Source organism: Ochotona princeps, chromosome 2, assembly GCF_030435755.1.
Source record: "Ochotona princeps isolate mOchPri1 chromosome 2, mOchPri1.hap1, whole genome shotgun sequence".
NCBI lineage: Eukaryota > Metazoa > Chordata > Mammalia > Lagomorpha > Ochotonidae > Ochotona > Ochotona princeps.
In genome coordinates this window covers 101417237-101435962 of record NC_080833.1, presented here as the reverse complement: position 1 = coordinate 101435962, position 18726 = coordinate 101417237, and the positions used below count along the sequence as shown (strand labels likewise).

The following is an 18726-nucleotide window of genomic DNA, read 5'->3' as shown; positions in this document are numbered from 1 at the left end:
TCACAGTGATGAGGAGGCTGATGCAAGCCAATCAGAGTCTCACAACTTCTGTTCGCCCCATTTTGTTTCTCTGGAACAATACCCCTCTCAAGTTGATGGGCCAAATGACTGATCACTGTCCACTCCCCATCCCTAACATGTGCACTGTTTTGAACTCCTTGCCTAATTTCTGCTCTTCTTTCAGTTTCCGTTCTCAGTTCCATCTGTGCCCCACCACTCCCTGGACCCATCCACCTGGGTGCCTGAGTGAAAGCTCCCCAAACTTTCAGGTGCTTTATGAATCCCCTTGTCCAACCTCTTGTAGCCCACAGATGACACTGATCCCAGTTTACATAGCCCCCTTTAGTCCATCAAGTTGCTGCTGTTAATAGCAAACTGATTTTTGAGTTTGTGGTTCTACCATTTAGGAGACCATTGTGAAACTTGATAATTTACTATAATGTTTCCTTGTCAATGGAGCCTCTAGAACTTAACATGATGAATTGAGTTTGCATCCTATGTTTTTGAAGTCTCCCATGTTTAAACTTGAGTGTAACGATGAAGAGCAGCTGGAGGCAGACAACTTGCTAGACTCTTATTCACTGTTCCTTCTTGCTGTGGTCAAACTCCTCAGCCTCCCCATTTTCTTGTTTGCATTATGTGGGAGACTGTAATAGAACTTTTAGAGAGTTTAAGTGAGGTAGTGCATGTCACATCATAGCAAATGCTCAGGAAATGCTAGTTACTGCTTTAATCATGACCATCATTATCCTCATATCTCCTGTGTCCTGGGATGTGAGCACCCAAGAGGAGGATGTATCAGGAACAGGGAATATTGCTTTTCTGTTGATTAATTACTCAAAACATAATTAAACGATTGTTCTCCACAGAGACATGTGAGCTTAGTGATTCAGAATTTTCACCTTTTTTTTCTGTGGGTGAAGAAGAAATGAAAACTTCCCAAGGGGAGCCCTTTTGCGTGCAGAAAGTTGTGATTAGAAGCAAAGCCAGTGACTATTTAGGATGTTCCTACTGCATTGAAGTCCTTACAGCCCTTAAGACGCAGAGTCAGGAAAATCTCAGACATTGCCCCCTCCTCTCTCTTTGAAATTTGGAAGTCAGAGAGAGAGAGAGAGAGATTTTTCTAGCTTCAGATTTCCTCTGCGACAGCTGGGAATGGACCAGGCTGAAGCCAGAAGCTGGGATGAGTAGCAGGGAGCAGTCACCTGAGCAATCATTTGTTGCCTCCCAGGGTGTGCATTAACAGGACGCTGAATCATGAGCAGAGCCAGGACCTAAAGACCCTTGAATATGGGATGCAAGAGTCCTAAACATTGTCCTAATCACTGTATTAAACACCTAACCTGGGGCCCTCACCTTTGGTGAACAACTACCATCCTTATACACATTTGGGCAATTTGTGTCCGCTTTGAATGCCAGGTTCCTTACCTGCAAAAGAGGGATTTTCTTTTGGAAGGAGCTTTATGGAAACATGTCTTATAAATGAAATATGTCATGCAAAGACACTTGATTTCATTTATCTTGGGGGTCGGCTCTTTGCTTATCTTCCCTTTCCAAGCCCTAGCTAAACAAGTATTAATATCACTTAGGCTGGAACAGGAAGGTCGGCAGGACACTGCCGGTTCCTGAGGGTAGGCATTCTGTTGTGTCCCCAAGGTTTGGCACATGGCCTGGCACACAGAAAGTACCTACTGAGTGGTGGGAGGTTGCAATCACTTGGTGGCACTGTGGCCCAGGTCAGCAGCGTTGCTGTAGGTCTCTATCTTGGAACACGACTGTCTAGTGTGGATGCCGATTTGAATATAGAGTCATCATTAGGGACAGTTTTCTGCCCTACAGTCACTTGTAGGGCAATCAGTCAGACACAGGTTCAGGGAACCTGCACTCTGGGCTGCATGAGTGTGCAATGTAGCAGGTTTAATGATACTTGCACAGAAAATGTGTCTACGCTTACTATTGACACACTGAAAACAATGCCATAAGAGAAACTGAAGTTTCAAAGCATAATATCACAATCATTTCAATGACCTCTTTTTTTTTCTTGCAAGGGAATGAGCATGAATTATTGGATACATATGGAGGTAGGATTTGCTAGAGGAAAAGCTGATTTCCTAAATCATATGAAAATTTCCAATAAATTGTTAATGAAGTTTCCTATTAACTATTTTATTTGGAATAGATTTTTTGAGACTGGATCCAGAATCTCATTCTTAAAAAATGATTTTATTTCTATGACATATGTTCAAGCAACAGTCCTTGCTCCTTTTCCCCCAGTAATTCTGAACAGTTATTACTCGTAAAACGAAGAAGGAGACTTTGCCATCTGTGCTGAATGTTTCCTGGCTCCAATGGAACAGAGCATGATGCGATTGATGCTTGCAGTGGAAACTTCAGGTGCAGAATTATTTTCTAGTCATTTCTTCTTAGTGAGAAGAGTGTAGACAGTGTTGGTATGAATGTAATACCCTATAGTGACTGACTCATCAGGTGTAAATGTTACCTCATTGCTTCAAATGTGGTTATTTGGCCTCTCAGACATCAGCGCTGAGGTGGTTTTTGATGCTCTAATGGAAGCTGGATCAACCTTTTTACTCAGAGGAAGTTAAAATGTTTTACCCATACCCCCATTTGTCATTCTTAACCTCAACTGCATTAAAACTCATTTGCTGATAAAATTTCAAGGACAATACTTCAGATAATTTTTCCTAACTTTTTTTGGCAAAAATTCAGATGCTTCTGTTTAAAAACACACATCAAATAAAGTGTCCTAGATAGTTGCTGTCTATTATGGAGACAATACATAGGATGCATCATCTTCTAACTTTGACCTCCAGGAGAAATGAAGACAAGGGGCATTCTGGGAGTAGGGTTTTTTTTTTGTTTTGTTTTTTGCAGTGAAGGGATACAGAGTGTCATCTTCAGCAGAGATCTCCAAATTTGTTAAAGGATTATGAAAGAAATGCTTCTCAATCCTTAGGTGAAAACAACAGGGCAGGAATCTGGGAACAGCTATTTATAGTCTCATGGATCATATGGATGAGGATTGTGTATGATTTAGGGAGTAAATAAAATGGCCTTGAAATTTTAGCCTGTAGAGATAATGAAGGTTCACTTATTTATCCAACGTATCAGCTAATATTTGTATTTCTGACCCTGTCACAGTTAAGATTAAATCTTCTTGGGATAGAGTTTGTGAATAGACAATTAAAACAACATATAAAACAACATACCCCTTGCTTGAAAGAAATGAACTGAATATGCAGAAGAAAAATATGGATATTATTATTTAGGGAATCTACAAAGTTGACTTTTTCTTATTATTCAAATAGTATTATCCTAGGCTCATTACATTGTCTGTGTATTCTTATGTCTTGCATTTAGAGATGCTTTTAAATGTGCTTCCTAAGTCCAGCGCAGAATAGCCATTTGGGCATCTTAAGATTCTCCTCTTTTATCCTTTGTAATTAGCTTTTTTTTTTTTAAGATTTATTATTATTGGAAAGCCAGATATACAGAGAGGAGGAGAGACAGAGAGGAAGATCTTCTGTCCGATGTTTCACTCCCCAAGCGAGCCGCAACGGGCCGGTGCGCCGATCCGAAGCCAGGAACCAGGAACCTATTCCGGGTCTCCCACATGGGTGCAGGGTCCCAAAGCCTTGGGCCATCCTCAACTGCTTTCCCAGGCCACAAGCAGGGAGCTGGATGGGAAGTGGAGCTGCTGAGATTAGAACCGGGGCCCATATGGGATCCCGGGGCATTGAAGGCGAGGACTTTAGCCGCTAGGCCATGCCACCGGGCCCCTTTGTTATTAGTTTTTGGGACCACCTTCCTTTCAGATCTGTCATGGATTTGTGCATACCTTTTTAAAGGGTTTTTAGAAACCTTTAGAAAATGTCCAGCAGTTTTGTCATTTTCTACATAATAGTCATCTTTTCAAAAGTTGCCAGCATTTCCCCTGTATTGTTTAGCCCATTCTTATGGATCAGCATGAGTTCAGAGTAGCAGCTCTCTTATTTTTTACAAAAATTTAAGGGATTATTTTTTCTTTAAGGTAAAGTAGGCATCTTATCAGATCTTCCCTGGGCAGAGGCAGATGTCAATTAGGCCTCCGGATAGCTGGAATCTCGGTACTCCTTGTAGGGGATTTTTCTTATTTCAGGAAGACTTCATCCGTAGTTTCCATTAGTCACAGTCTAAATTCTATTCCCCCCTATTCCTTTTCAGTTCTCTCCTCCAGCTTTATTTGAGTAACCTAGGCCTTTAGACTTGTAGTGGGGTCACCTGCAGAATTAGGGAGCTGTGTCAATTGGAATTCTTAGTGATGTAAGTATAAGAAAATCCTAACGGCAAAAAGCCAAGAAACTCTCTGGTTTATGAAGCTGGAAAAATGCAAGTAGCTGACTGCAGGCAGATCTGATTCTGGGTCCCCAATAAGGTCACCCAGGGGCAAGTGTTTTCCGTCTTTCATTCTCAGCTTCCCCATGGTGGCAACATGGCTGTTGGCATCCCTGGCTCCATGTAATTTTGGTTTAAATCTCAGGGGAAAGGACATCTGCCTTTCCCCTGAGATTTCTAGCAAAATCTCATGGTGTCTCATTGACTATATTGGATCATCCCTGAAGAAATTACTGGGGAAGGGTGAATATGATACTTTAATTGTCCAGCTCACGTGACAGCTCTGGAGATAGATGAGAAGAAGTGGGAGTGGGGAGGGAATGTTTCCAGTGCTGTTGTCAGGAGAGGGGCAGATGAAATCTATCAAAAATGGATGTATATTGCTGCAAGGAAGGCAGTAGAACAGAAAAAGAAAACGAAGCAGTTTAGGAAGTAAGAACATCGCCTCTCTGTGGCACATGGTAGGCATAAAATAGACCTGAGAAGCCGACTCAGGAGCTGGATCACTGACGGATGAATATATTAAAAGTTGATTTAAAGGGAAGGGATGTGGAGTTATGCATACCTATGGGGAAGGATGCACTTGACATTTTTCTAAGATTCAGATCACAGAATTCCCATTAGTCCAATAATGTTGACATTTGCGTTATGAGAAGGTATCCATCTCAACTAAGGAGTTACCCCTTGTGGAGAGGAACAGGGCTGTACTCATTAAACTTTATGGTCTCTGGGTTTAGTTCTTGGCATCAGTCCAGAGGTGCTTGTATTTATTCCCTCTTACCTGTTTGAAAACTTCAGAACACACAGTGAATCAGTACTCTTCAGAGAGAGATGCCACAGAGTTGTAGGAGTGAAGAGGCTGGCTCAGGGAACCAAGTAATTACATGGAAATTTGTTCTTTACTAGCTCATATGGGGTTTTTGTCTTACTGTTTTTCAGTTTTTTTTTTCGATGCAGAAATTCATCACAAAATAAGCCCAAAAGGAAACTGCACGTGAAAGTCTCCATATTACAATCTGGAAGTGATCAATTTAAAGATGCAAAAGTCAGCAGGTTTGGTATTCAGGATTTTCACGGTCACATTGAACTTGTCTTCATGGTACACAAGTATATATTCTAGGTTATTGTCCTGGTATGGGTTCACTGCTAAGTATGCACTCTTTTTGGTTGTTTTGGATCTTAGCCTCACATGTTGGGACAAATCAGAGTTGTATATATTTTTCAATGTATATTTCCTCACTTTGGTCCAGGGTTAGAATATCATGCAGGGACATGCAGCAGAAATTGATTCTGGAACTTACGAGTACTAAGTGCCTGAAGGAATTATAATTTGATCATCTCTCAGACATGGATTAAAACTTCTGAGACACTGGCAAAGATACCAGTCTGCTCGTTTGCTCATTTACTCAATTGCTATTAATGTTTTTGTGTGTGTTTGACCTGAAAAGATTGGAGCCATGGGATAGCCCATTTGCTTTTTGGGCTAGGAGAAGAGTGAAGTTAAAGTGAGTCTAGTGCTTGGGAATGTAGTCCAGATATACCTGTGGATGTCAACTGGCCAAGTGCTCTGTCACTCACAGCCTCAGAGGCTGCTACAGCATGGAACAACAGGGTTGTATGCTGAGCTCAGCAGTGTGTGGAGTCGTTGGAGTGCTAAGTTCCAGTGACAATGACTAACACCTCAAAACTATAGCTGTTAGGGCCCAAAACACACAACGATTCCTTTCTCCTCCCGTCACTCCTTATTTTCCCTCTTAATAGTCTTTAATGCTTATGCACCAGGTGTGATTATGAGCACTTCATAACATGCATCATCTCACTGATTTCTCAAAACATCCTTTCAAGTTAGATATTGCTACTTTCCTTCATATTATTAACAAAAATGAGTCTTGTTGAAGTTAACTGGCTAAGGTACCACAATCAGTAAGACAGCTGGAGTTGGTACTGGATTTGACTCTATAGTCATCATATCCATTACATACAATTCTCAAAATTTTTAGAACCATCAGAGCCTGGCAGGTGCAGGGGAGCTGAGGTGCGTGGCAGACAGTGGAGAGGCAGCTCTCATTCCTCTGTACCAGTGGCCCTGGCTTCCCACTCTGCCCTAGCTTTGCTGCAGTGAAAGCCTGCTTGTGCTGCTTCAGCACGCTGGCTTTCCCATGTTTGTTCAACAGGTGGCAACTGTCAGATCACTCAGGAGTAAAGACTTCTCAGGATCTCAGCTTGCTTCTCTGAAAAATGAATGGCATAGTCTTTTCTCTATATGGATTCCGAAAAACAGATACTTTCTGTATTGTGCATCTGAGGTGCAGGCGAGTGTTTCTTCCAAGTGAATGGAAGCAGAGTGACTCCTCTGTGCAGACTGTGTCCCCACTCCTGGCACCAGTTCCTGTGCAGGTACTCAGCCCCGAAACTCAGCAGGCCACCAAATCTCATTTCTCATGAATGTCATTTAAAAGCTAAAGCAAACTGATTACAAACTTTTTTAACATGTGCCTCTCATCTGCTCAGCAGAAAACCCTGTAGCTTGTTAATAGTTCCTCTTTCTCTCTCTCTCTCTCTCTCTCTCTCTCTCTCTCTCTCTCTCTCTCTTTAGTGAAACCAACTGAGGCCCTAAATCAGTATCATGCATTTCATCCTAGGCCATCTGAGAAAACCATTTAGAGTCATGGAAAGCCATCTGCACCATCTTGCACTTCCTGCTGCAGAGCCAGAGTCAGGGCCCGATGGTGCATAGCTATCACAGGGCAGTGCTGAGCAGGTGGTCTCCATGGGGACCACATAAACACCACATCAGGGAGGGCAAGGGCAGACCTTCAAAGAGAGGAAAGCAGTTACATATCCTGTAAAACACAAATCTCGGTACAGCTGGAGTCAGGTTTCTCCACTTGTACCATAGCCCTTATTTCAGTGAGGCTTGTGGCATTGAAGGTGAAATGGAGGAAAACATGGGGATGCTTTCAGGAACATAAATGGATCCCCGAACTTCATGCTAGACACAGGCTGCTTAGACGTGCAAACCCAAGAAGCGTGAAATGCGCTTCTTCTTTCTAGAATCTTCCTTTACCAGAAGGCCTTCACTGTATTAAAGTGACCCCTTGGCGAGTGCTTGGATTTGCTCATTTGCACTTAGTGATGTTCCAGTGGAAGAAAGGAAAAAAGGAAGAACACTAGTTCAAATCCTTTGTTTCACAGCTGAGGAGAACTAAGAGATAGCTGTGTTGCTTGTGTCACAAGATGGAGAGAAATCAATGGGTCCGGAATTAGACCAAAGGCTTTTTTTTTCATCCTGTCCAGTTATCTGCTCCCTTCTCCCACTGATACATCTTTCTTCCTCTTTCTTTCTTCCTTCCTTCCTTTCTTTCTTCCTTCTTTCTTTCTCTCTCTCTCTCTCTCTCTCTCTCTCTCTCTCTCTCTCTCTCTCCAGGATTTGGTTTTCTAGGTCAAGGGATCCAGATTCCCTCTCCTTCTTCCCGTTGTATTCTTGCCCACTGTTTCCCTGCATACTATTACAATAGTATAGACCATCATCAACAGTCATAAATCAAGCATTTTCCTATTTAACTGTACCATTACATTGTAGGTATAGGAAATGATATAGGTATAGGGGATGGCAGAAAATCTAGTAACATATTGTCAAAATGTATTTAACAGTTTAATTCTCCTAGTGATATCTACAATACTGATTGTACCTCAAATTGTAGAATTTTTTTTTTTCCTGAGGTGGGAATTTAACCTGGTAGTTAATTTGTTTGTTATGTCAAAACCTGGATTGAATTCCCAGCTCTTGGCATACTCCTGGATCCCAGCTTAAGGGCATTTGGGAAATGAACCAGCAGGTGGTTCTTTTTCAATCACTGCCTCTCAAATAAGAGTTTAAAATTCTATTTAAACCACAATTATATTGGTCTTGAAGGAAGTTAACTTCTGAAATGTAAAGGAGGAAGAATTACCTGAATTGAATCTGATATCAGCAATTATTTATATCTAAACCCAAGGCTACTTCAGAAGTTCATTGGGGAAAATTCTTTTGACTAAGGAAGAGATGATACAGTGTTTTTGTAAAATTTTACAATGAAAAAAGCTTCAAAGAGCCAGATTTGTGCTTCTTCAGACAGTTCTACTACCTGTATCTGAATGCAGCTTTAGGATTGACTTTTCCTGCTGAACCTTTGGGCATCTGGGATGCTCCATTCCAGCCCTATAGAAGGACTTCTTGGTATTCTGATGCATCTGATAGCTCCTAGATTTCTTCACAGTTTACTCATTGACAAAAATCTTATTCTCACTTGTTTCCATTTAATGCCCTTTATAATTTTATAGCCCTCAGGCTCTAAGAATGCCAGTGTAAGTTAGGAGCGAACTCAAGGGTCCCAAGTTTCTTAAGGGGAGGGGGGAGTTTCACGCTTATAGCTCCTAACGAATCCAGGAAAGTCCCCACCTTTCCTGAAGAAGAAATGTTATCAGAGAAGATTCCCTATGGTAAGAGCAAAATGGCTTCTCCTGCTAAAATCAAGAAGCTGCCCCTGAAGCTCCAGCACTTTGATGGTGTCTTTAAAGTTCATTGAGCAAGGCAGGAAGTGGATGCTGCTCTGTACTTTTTGGGTTCCAGAAAGAGGAGGTGTGTAACCTGAGAACGGATGTGAAATTTGTTACTGTATGAGCCATCAATCCAGCTCAGACATCCAGCGTTATAAGATCAGTCACTCCAAATTCTGATTTGTGGACTTTTCGAAATGAAATAACTCATCCTGTAATCCAAATTGTGGTGCTTTCTGGACCATCCCCTGAGAACGTGATAGAAATGCATGTTCTCAGCCCCCAGCTCTGACTTAGAGAACCAGAAATTCTGGGGATGGAGTTAGGAGTCAGAGTCATCATCAGCCCAGCTGATTCTTAAATGCACTCCAGTTTAAGAATCACTCCCCTGGATACTTTAAAATACACAAGTTGGTTGCATGATGCGTTTCAATCCTTGAGGTACATTAGAATCATTTGGGAGGACACATGCACAGGAGCCCTCCTGTAGAGGATTCCAGGTGGAATCCTGGAACACTGGCATTTTTTTTTATAGCAGGCAAGTCTTCTTGGCTTGAGAACCACGAATTTAACTCCATTTCTCATTTCTGATGAGCAAATTGACAGTTGGACATGGTGAATGAGAGGCTCACAAGGGTGGTGAATGCAATAGACCTGTGAGAAGAACCCTGACGTCCCAGCTTCCATGGTGTTTGTCCTTTGGTCTTCATGAATATCCAGATCCAAGACAGGCTTCTGTAAAGGGAAGTCAGCTGAGCCTTTGGGCACTAGTGACTTTGTTCCTGGACAGCCTTGCTTCCTCCTCACCTAGTTCTTGTAATACTTGTGTCTTCCATATAACAGGACTTTAATCTCCTACCTCAGTTCCCACTTGGGCCCCTCTGCTCTGCCTTCCCAGGCCCCAGACCTGACCTGCAACCCTCTTCTAGTGTCTTTCTGTGAAATTATGGTCCTTCTTGGCATTCTGAAGTTTTGACTGGAAGACCAAAAATGGCAAAGTAGGCAACAGTGTTGAAAAGTTAATGCATTTTCATTGAGAATGGTACAAACTGGTGGATTTTAATTTTGATCACCAGAGGTCTTTATTATTAGCACATGAATTTGATTGTAAATATTGAAAGTTGCCTATTGTCTTGTAAAAATAGGGTGTTAAGGCTGTTATACAGGAAAGTAAACACAAGAGTTCAGTGTGTTTTTGGGTACTTTCTTTGCCTTCTTGGAGAATGTGCGTGTATTTGCACAGGTGGAATCACTAAGCATTAAGTGTGCCAAGTTATGAGAAAGCAATGGTTCTGTAGAAAATAGTCCATATATATTGGGCATCTGAAGACACCCTCTGCATAGTGTACACTTGGTTTAGACAGACTCATCTTCAAAAGCCCTCTCATTGGTATTTTTGTTTTGTTTTTCAGGAGGCAGCACAGGCACTTCCCCAACCACCTCCAGCACTGGGACACCATCCCCTTCAGCTTCTTCTCACCTTTTATCTCCATCCTGTTCTCCTCCAACTTTTCACCTGGCCCCTAACACCTTCAACGTGGGCTGTCGAGAGAGCCAGCTGTGTAATCTAAACCTCTCTGATTATCCACCATGTGCCCGAAGCAACATGGCTGCCTTGCAGAGCTATCCAGGGCTGAGTGACAGTGGCTACAACAGGCTCCAGAGTGGCACTGCTTCAGCTGCTCAGCCCTCCGACACCTTCATGCCCCAGAGGACTCCATCCCTGATCTCAGGAATACCAACTCCTCCCTCGTTGCCTAGCAACACCAAGATGGAAGCCTATGGTGGCCAGCTGGGGTCCTTCCCCACTTCCCAGTTTCAATATGTCATGCAGGCAGGCAATGCTGCCTCAAGCTCCTCCTCACCACACATGTTTGGGGGCAGCCACATGCAGCAGAGCTCCTACAATGCCTTCTCCCTCCACAACCCCTACAACCTCTATGGATACAATTTCCCCACTTCCCCTAGGCTAGCTGCAAGCCCAGAGAAACTGAGCTCCTCTCAAAGCACTTTACTCTGTTCCTCTCCCTCCAATGGGGCCTTTGGCGAGAGGCAGTACCTGCCCACGGGAATGGAGCACAGCATGCACATGATTAGCCCTTCGCCCAATAATCAGCAGGCAACCAACACTTGTGATGGCCGGCAGTATGGGGCAGTCCCAGGTTCCTCCTCCCAGATGTCTGTGCACATGGTTTAAAGGCTGGTCTAAGCACCATGGAGCCTTTGGCAGCCAAGACTTCTGAGTCTCCAGGGGCAGATCCTCCTACTTGGAAGCCCAACACCTTTGGAAAACAGGAACTTTGTATTTGTTTGTTTGTTTGTTTCTGGAGGATGAAAACACACACACACACAAGAGCAACAAGAGACACTTCTAGGCCACTGAAGGATACTTGTGGTGAATCATCTTCGACTCAGTGGTCCTTCTTCTGCCTTCCTAAACCTTAGTTTGTAAAGCATAGTCTATACCAGAGTGACCTTTGAAGAGACTGAACAATCATTTTATAATAATGTTATGAGAGATGCTAGCATGTAGCAGCCATGAAAAGTTGACACTCCTACCTATACATGCACACATATGCACACACATATATTCATACATAAACACATGCAAACACAAACACACCAACTCTAAACTGGGTGAACTCTGTGGAGGGAGACCCAGAATGGGTGCTTTCACCAAGGATTTTCTATGTACAACACTAGATGGACCGTGCCGGCAGTCGTTGCCAGCCTTCCTCCCCTGCAGCTCTCCCTGCTTCTGGAATGAACCATGTATCCTGGAATCCTTACCTGTTGATGAGGGTGGAAAGACATCAGTGCTACGACTGGACTTGGCTTCCTGACCAAGCTTGCTCTTAAACTCTGGCTGTCTTCACTCCTTATGTCAGTATTGATGTTCCCAGTGGTGCCTGTGAAGGAGGAAGTCAGAGCAGCTGAGCAGAAAAGAAAGAAAGAGAAAGAATAGAGGGCAGGAGAGAGACGGAGAGCAAGACTAAGAAAGTGTAAGCAATGATGGGAGTTTTAATTCTCCAAGGAAATGTGTTTTTGGTTTGTTCCCCAAACTACAGGTTGTAGAAAGAATCGTGGTGTTACTGAGAAGTACAGATCTCCCTGGGATGCTGTGCTTGGTCAAGGCACTGGGGACAGGGCTTGGGGCAGGTAGTACTTCTCCATCCCACATGGCCAGGGTGACCCAGAAGAGAGGTGCACCTCACGGCAAGTGTCTGTTCCACAGCATGCAGCCCTGCAGGGCAAGGGGAATAGGAGTGTGAAGAAGGAAGAGTTTTAGAATCTCTGCAGATGACACCTTGGGCGTGGCTAAAACAGAGGCCTGGTCTTTGCATGCCAGACCCAGATGCCTGACCTGGACCTGCTGTCTGTTAGTCCCTGTGGCAGGAGAAACCCTAGCTTGTTCCAGAGAGTTGCTGATGGATCTCCTGCACTCTTCCACATGCCTTTTTGTCTCCATTCTTATCAATTATTTCATTGCATTTTGAAGTTTGATTTTTTTTTCTCCCTTTATCTTTTCTTTTCCCTTCAAATCTTTTAATGGTAAGAAAACAAGTGAAGCTTGGTGCGAGCTAAACTTTTTAAGTGGTGTGGAAATGCAAATACTACCAAGTAAAATAATACAGGTATTATTAAAATTTGTGGTTTTGAAGTGTTGTAGATAAATGTATTTATGTGCCTAGTGGGGAATCCAATATTATGAAGATTAAAAAGGGGGCAGTAAAATGGTATGTAAAATATGTATGAAGAAAAGGTGTATAAAAATTTGCCCTTATGCACGGAACTTTGTTTCTAAGTGCCAAGCACAGAAAGCCGGTAAATAAAACCTTTGCAATTGTGTTCTGAGTGTTTATTCATACAGAAAGCTTGTATAGTTTCCTGTGCATTTGCTTTCTCTTATATGAGTGTAGCACCCTTATATACACTACTGCATGTGATTTTTTTTAACACAGATCACATGAAATAAAATATTAACATCCTGATTTTACCACTAAAAACTGAGCCAGGTTGGTGGAGTGAATTAACAAGGTTGGTACCATCCATCAGAAAGAAGAAACTAGGACTTGAAACCTGAGCCCCTTCTGGCTCTCTTGAGATGTTTACTTTCAGATCAGTGGCAGAAACCTACACTGCAGGAATCCCCATTTGCTGATATTTACCAGGCACTATACTACGTGTTTTACATGATTATCTCGAGTAACCCTCTCACAACTTTGTGAGATAAGTGTCACTTTAACCACTCTCTTATAGATTTGTTAACAAAAAAGTTTAAGTGTTTGACCAAAAGCTATCTGGTAGTATGTAAAGGAACCATTTGTCTGATCTTCTGATCTGTGTCATCCTGCCAGAGTCCTGCCACTCCACTGGAGCACTTTGACAATCAGGAAGAGAGACACAGCCTAAAGGGCTGGACCAAGGGAGCTACTCCAAGGCTGGATTTAATCATACATGTATAGTCTCCTTCTTGAGTGTATCAGTGTGGAAGGCATCGTTTTAAGCAGTCAGCCACTGACAACTTTGAATAATAAAGTGAATAGTACTTATACAAATATGTCCACATATTGTCTCATTTTGAACCTCTCAGTAAGAATGGTAAGTGGAAAAGGCAGGAAGTATTGTTTTGCAAATAGAAAAGTAGGAATTTAAAGGTTGTGAATTGAGATGCTTATCTTTTTCAGAAGTAACAGAGGAAAAACCTGAAATCTCTGATCCTTGTGCCATGCTCTTCTTAGTTATCATAAATGAAATAGTGAAAATTCTGTGTAACTGCATAGATTGACTACAAAGGGCTGCTTATTACCGGGATCATGCTTTTGTGGGTTAAGGTGCTCTACTGTTGCTCATTCCTCCTCCCACCTCCCCTTGGGAAAGGCCATTATTCATATTTTGCATTCTTAATTTTTGGACAGTTTCTGGCCTATAACAGAAGCTCACTACATATTTTTATTGTTAAATTTGTCAATCAAATCAAGATTAAGGTCTGTATGAAAGGGTCACCTAGCTGAACTATTATTCATTTCATTAAATTAAAGGTATTTAAATTAGCATTTATTTATTGTCCTTCATGCAATTGTCTGTGACAGATTAATTTTAATTTTATGGAGATGATAGCCGGTAGACATTCATTACTCATAGTTGAGAATAATAAGTACATGTCACAGTTTTTCTCTTGACACTTTTCAAGCAGTCATGAACACATGATGCTTTGAAAATTCAGAGAAGATGTTTGGGGTAGGAAGGTGAGGTGGGAATTGTTTTCATTATGGAGGAAGATGTTGAACTGAGCATTCAGGATGCTTGAAATCCTCACACAAGTAGGGAAACATGAGTCAAGAGTAAATAATATCAAAAGATAATGAAATAGAATTTGGAGGAAAAGAGGCAGCATCTTTTAATGTAAAATGAAAATGGAAACTCGTAGAGCCTGCTTGTGCCTTGGAGATTCATGCTTCCTGGGGAATCTCTGCATCAGTGAGAGTATGAAGGACTGAGGGTCAAGCCAAAGCTGCTTCGTTGATGCCAAATGTTTGATTCATCACCCAGTACTTCGAACATTTCAGAGAAATTCTCCCGTAAAAATTTACATTTAGTAAACTAAAGAATTGTCTTCTAAAGGAGACTACCATCCTAAAGATAATTTTAACTAGAGCTTTTTGCTTATGTTCTTCAGTTGGAGAATTTAGTCTCCATACCTAGGGGCAGCTTCCTTTTTCATCTTGTGCAATTTGATGACAACTTGTATTCGCTCCTGCTGCATCAAGAATTGCCCTAGGACCTGAGGACCTAATGGAGAACCAGCAGACAGGGTGGTGACTTCAAAGGAGCTTCTGAAAACACTGGAAAGTAAATGAATTACATACATTCAGATTGCAATAATTACTTAGAGGAAATTAAAAACAATAGGAAGATTGGTAAATCGCACTGGAGGCTCAGGTAGGTAGGGTTTCCTAATGGTGCTGCTCTATGCTAGTACATACAGTATCGAGTAGCTGCTTACTCTTAACACATGTGGGGACCTCTGTAGTTTCATTGCAAGATGCCTGTGTTCATCTTGTGTCATCTGAGGCCAGGCACTTCTGCCCATACAAAATCTTCTTAGCACAGCTGCTTACTTGTCAAGTGCCTTCTGCGATGAGAGCATTTATTTTTTTAACTTTTTTAAACTAATTACATTGCATTATGTGATACATTTTTTTATGCACTGGGATTCCCCCCGTCCCTCCCAAAACCCTCCCCCCACGGTGGATTGCTCCACCTTGTTGCATTTCCATAGTTTAAATTCAGTTGACATTCTTTCATTGGAGGTATTTACCAAGCATAAAGTCCAGCATCTTATTGTCCTGGTAAGTTCAATGGTTTCTTGGTAAGATCATCTCTGGTCTGAAGGTAGAGCCGGCAGAGTATCATCCCGATCAATTAAAAGTCCCAACATAATATTTCCAACCATTTACAACATTATGGCATTAATTGACATGGTATTGATTAACCAATATGTTAATAGGAAAATGCAGGTTCTCAACCACAACCTGTGACTTCTTCATAGACATTTCAATGTTGGTTTGCATTCAACCATGTTCTATACACCTTAAAATGGCTTAGATTGCTAGTCAGCTGTCTCATGCCTATTTTAATTTTAGTCTTTAGCAGTTTATAGCATTGAAGCATGATTTCGCTGAACCTGGCTGTTTTTCGGGTGGTCTAACTCTATAATTCTAACAGGATATATGTCAACAGTTTAGGTGAGCATGTTTAGGAGGGGTATGCAGAGAAATCTTTCATACCCCAGTGAGGAGTAACTAATCTTTGTGTCCCACCCAGTGAGGTATAAGTGCATCCCCGCTGACTGTTTCCTGTCTGGTTCTAAGCTTTCCTTGTTGTTCTCTGTCTATCTATTCTAGTTTTGTTTGTTTGTTTGTTTTGAGGGGTTTCTGGAGCGCTCCTGATGGTTATTACGAGAGGGGGTGGGGACCCAAAGTTGGAAGCAGACAAGGACCAGAGAAAGCTCCTCTCCCTAGTCCCGAAGGAAGTTTACTGTTCTGTTTCTGCGGACCGCTCAGAGATCCTGGTTGTTGTTCTGATGACCTTGGAACCTGCAAGGCAGGATTTGGGCTTCTTCCATCCCATGTGGTAGATCCAAATGGGGGAGGGTGACCTCAGAGTTCTTGGTCTCTGAAGGCACTCCATTTTCCCGTGGGATGACAGCATTTATTAAAGACCCTTCAAATCTGAATCTGTGTTCCGCATGGCTCCAATAGAGCCATGTTTTCATGACTTCCTTAGCGAATGATGAGCGGCATCTCTTCTGTTGGCCTTTGGTAAAAAATCAAAACCGATGACCTAAAATCAAGAGTAATAATCAGGTTAACAAGGAATAACAATTAGTAAGACAGATTTGTTTAACTACTATGGCTTACTACTCTACAGTGTTCTTGGAAGCTTTCCATATAGTACAAGGATATTGAAAAATTGTATCTTCAAGGAGATTTCAGCTTGGTTGAAGAATCAAGACATGTGAATACAAGAGAATGAACAACAAAAGTATGAAATTGGTGGTAAAGACCATATATGACTCCTAGTTTCAACAGGAAGCTAATTCTTACTGAGTGTTTATTACATTTTACACATCTTACAAGGTGATATCCTCTACTTCTTGCCACAGTCCTTCAGGATTTCTATTTTAATCCCTACTTGAAAGATAGGGAAACTGAGACCCTGAGAGGCTAGTAATGTGCACAGGATCAGAGCACTTGCAAACGTCAAAGGCAAGGCTTCAACCCAGGCCTTTCCTCTACCATTTTATTGACACTATTATAAAAGCGATTTATCAGGACTATAACAAAAAACTTGAACTGTCCTTTGAAGAATTCATAGCAGCCGTGTAAACTGAGGGAGGAGGGAAGTCTCTTGCTATAAGGTAACAGTAGCACAATGAAGGCAAGAAATCTTGGCAGGACAAAGGGTTCAAGGAAGAGATGTTCACTTTCAAGTCAGGTTCCACACTGTACCCTCTACTCGTGCAGGCCAGGAGGCTGAATTCACTTTTCACTCTGAATTCATTTTTCCTGTGTGAAGTTGCATGGCTCTGTTACTTGGAAAATTTAGGGTTACCTCCAGCATCTCTGTAGGAAGCCTTCAACCTGGAAAACACCAGCAGAGGCAGGGAAGTGGTGGAGGAGTCACGCTACACTCTTTCCTAACACTCTCACCTGATGCCTACACCAGGGCCTCAGGCATAGGTTCAGCTGCTCCACTGTCTGAGTGAGGTTCTGCACAGAGCTCCTGGTTTTCTCCAACCAGGCATATAGTGTCACATGGGATGCTGAAGGGAAACCTTGCTGCTGAAAAATGAGAAAACAGTCATCGTGTTTTCCTTCTTAGCTCATTTCACTGCTCATAGCATTCATCTTTTATGGGCCAGCCTAACGGTATTTCCCACTTCAGATGCATCCTACTCACACTTACTTTCTGCTTTAATTAGACTTTATTGCATGCCTGGCAGAAGCAGAGAAAACCAGAGGTTTTGAGTCATTTTTACCGTTTTCACTTGGTGACAGAGGTGGACATAGAGAACTGCCAGGATTGTCAAATTGGTTGCCAGCAGTTATTCTAGGGAAACTTCTGGACCCTAGAAAGAATCCTTTGATATCTCACCCACCCCCATTTACATCTTACCACATGGCACGTCCATCTTCCATCCAGGGGCAGGTAAAGTCACTCTTAGGTTGTCTCTAAACGATGCAACACACGAACCTCCAAACAGGAACCCTGATTTGCTTATTCCCTACTCATACTCCGTCATAGGGTTCCGATGAGGTGTCTTTTCTCCAGGAAGTGGCTGAGGAAAGCAGTAGCTTTCCACTTCACAACTCTGCTCGTGGCACCTTTTCGCTAGAAGGTGGAGAAGGAAATATGACTCCCACCTCCTTGTTATAATGAGACATCATTGGCTTTGCTGTACTAGCAAAGGTCTATTGGTGGACAGAGTTCACCTTAGTGCATTCATAGTTCCAGGAACATGCTACAAATCTTGGCCAAGAGAATTGTCCAATCCGATTGTCCAACCACAGATCTAGATGAGCTGGTTGTCATGTATCCCTTGTGCATCTGGGCATCTGCACATGCATCACTAACTGAAAAGGCCCAGTCCTGATACATGTACCCCAAGGTCAGGCTACATACAATGTGATTTTCCCTTTGGCTGGGGCTTGATTCCAGTGGTCTAGTTGGGGAGCCTCCGCAAGAAACCTCATCAGGGGTATCCCAGATACCTGTGTGCACCAGCCAGTGCAGGGTCAGGTTCAGTTTATCACCTGCAACAGTGGCTGTAGCTGCCTGGTTATTTTTTGGCCCCCATCTCTTACATAAACCAATGGATGTTGCACAAGTCCAGCCTAGCCTGCCACAGGCCCAGTTTTCATGCATACAGGCTGGTGCTGCATCCTAGCTGGGGTGCCCCAGGAGCCCCAACCAGGCCCACACCAACCCTGATTTTTTGCATTTGCCAGCATGTTCTGTGGCCTAATCTGGTCTTTCCCACATTTTGTCTGGCTCTTGTGCATGGGTGCTGCTGCTTAACTTAGCCTGACCCACTCCCCACCTCAGCTCACATGTATGCTGTAGGGTGCTGTTGCCTTTGACCAGTTTGGCTTGCCTTCAGCCTTGGTTCTTACATTCTCTATCGGGATCTGCGATCCAGCAGGGGAGTGCCTACGGTTTTCCTACTAGGCCTGGTTTTTATTCTGGATCAGGCACTTAACAGGGGGAACTATGATTCAGCCTGAC

The 18726-nt window shown here is 42.6% G+C and overlaps 1 protein-coding gene across 1 annotated transcript in view; it reads left to right on the top strand.

The window, feature by feature from the left end:
* Positions 1–12790, top strand: part of TBX15 (T-box transcription factor 15) — a 129047-nt gene extending 116257 nt beyond the window's left edge. Inside the window, exon 8 of the mRNA XM_004581863.3 lies at positions 10347–12790. Coding sequence (XP_004581920.1) covers positions 10347–11131 — 785 coding nt within the window. The 3' untranslated portion in view covers positions 11132–12790. The remainder of the gene's footprint in view (positions 1–10346) is intronic.
* Positions 12791–18726: the final 5936 nt, after the last annotated feature.